The 1,519-nt window shown below is 43.1% G+C and overlaps 1 protein-coding gene across 1 annotated transcript in view; it reads right to left on the minus strand.

Moving 5' to 3' along the window:
• Positions 1-1,519, minus strand: part of CREB3L1 (cAMP responsive element binding protein 3 like 1) — a 74,013-nt gene that overhangs the window by 13,842 nt on the left and 58,652 nt on the right. Inside the window, exon 4 of the mRNA XM_019519303.1 lies at positions 1,406-1,484. Coding sequence (XP_019374848.1) covers positions 1,406-1,484 — 79 coding nt within the window. The remainder of the gene's footprint in view (positions 1-1,405; positions 1,485-1,519) is intronic.

The raw sequence follows: 1,519 nt of genomic DNA on the forward strand, positions 1-1,519 counted from the left end.
GATCTGTCACTGCTAACAAAGAAGCAAATTTTATTGGCATTCTTGCGGGCACCCCATTTGGTGGCTGTCAGGTGCAACAGTATAAATTAGTGTGAATTGCCCATACCTTAGAATAAATGCTAAATATTCTGAATATATCCATGCGTACACATATGTATTCACCCCTTCTCCTCCATGCTGAGCTGCCAGACTATTTCTGATGTTACTCACCTTCTGGAGCCAGTGGGCAGTTTTTCCGAAGAGAAATTTAAAACAGGTAGCATCATAATTTAAATCCCTTCTAAATCATTTCCCTCACCCCTGTTTTTGTTACAAAAAGACTTGTGTGGTAGATTCCAAGGGAAGTTTCTTAGAAAGAACTTGGCAATACATAGGGCCTAAAGGCATAAGAAGTGGCATTAAAAAAAACTGCCTGAAAATGCATTTCATGGCAAATTAGGAAGGGCAGAATACAGAGAACTGCCAGGTGCTTTACCACTGTTAGGAAGTTTGCCAACATGCTGAGAAGCTTTACAAGGTTCTCAGATATCACAATGACAGGCCTGATACAAGAACAAGATAGAAAACAAAATCTGTTCTGTGCAGCTGCAGTACCTCAATGCACCTTCCACTGTGCATCACACATGCCAAAAGTGCTGCTGGAGAACTTTCCCTAAAGCTCCCCAGGCACTTGCACACTTGCCATGCTTGAAAATGTTTATAGTCCAGCATTAACAGTTAAAACTTAACACCTTGAATTCCAACAGGAAACCTACTAGCAGCCAGTACAGACCGTGCAGCAATTGTGTTATACTGTCTCTCAGTTTTGCAAGGGGTACTGAAGGGCTGCTGCAAGCATGCCAACCAGCCATCAAGTGCTGGAGAACTACCTCAGCTCTGGATGAGGATGTGGGCCCCACTTCTGCAAGCCTCACTGTACTTGGAAGTGGTCACAGCTGTGTATCTGTAAGTAGAGTCCTTGTTCTTAATAGCACCTTAATTGTGTATTTGCATACTTTCAGAAGCTTGAGTTTCTTTCAGACTGAAGTTTGAAATTCCTGACTTTGGAATAGCTGCTTCTGGATAAGTCCAAGGGCCCTGTAAGGATTTTAAGTGCTTGGCATTCTCAGGTATATTTGCAACTGTGGCATTGTTTCTTCTTGTTGTGTGAACAATTCTGCATGGGCCAGTTTGTACATGCAATGATTCTATTTGGGTGCCAATCACCTAGAACACCTGTGCAAATCTACATTAAGGTATGTGTGGCTCTATACTGACCCACCTCAGCTGGCCCTGCTGTTATTCTATGTGTCAGGTGCTGCACCTGGATACTAGTGTGTGTACTTGCGTGCATGGCCAGGAGCAACCTATACCTGGGGAATACCTGACTAGAGTGAATGTCAGCAAGTGGATTCTATTGTATTACCTGCAGGTACATTTAGAAACTGGTTCACCTCCTTGGGCTCAGCTTTGATCACAGGTGGTGGAGTAATTTCTATAGGAGCCTATGAAAAAAACAAAAATATACAGTTCCCTCAGC

This window comes from Gavialis gangeticus, unplaced genomic scaffold (assembly GCF_001723915.1).
Source record: "Gavialis gangeticus isolate Ggan-Ray unplaced genomic scaffold, GavGan_comp1, whole genome shotgun sequence".
Lineage (NCBI taxonomy): Eukaryota > Metazoa > Chordata > Crocodylia > Gavialidae > Gavialis > Gavialis gangeticus.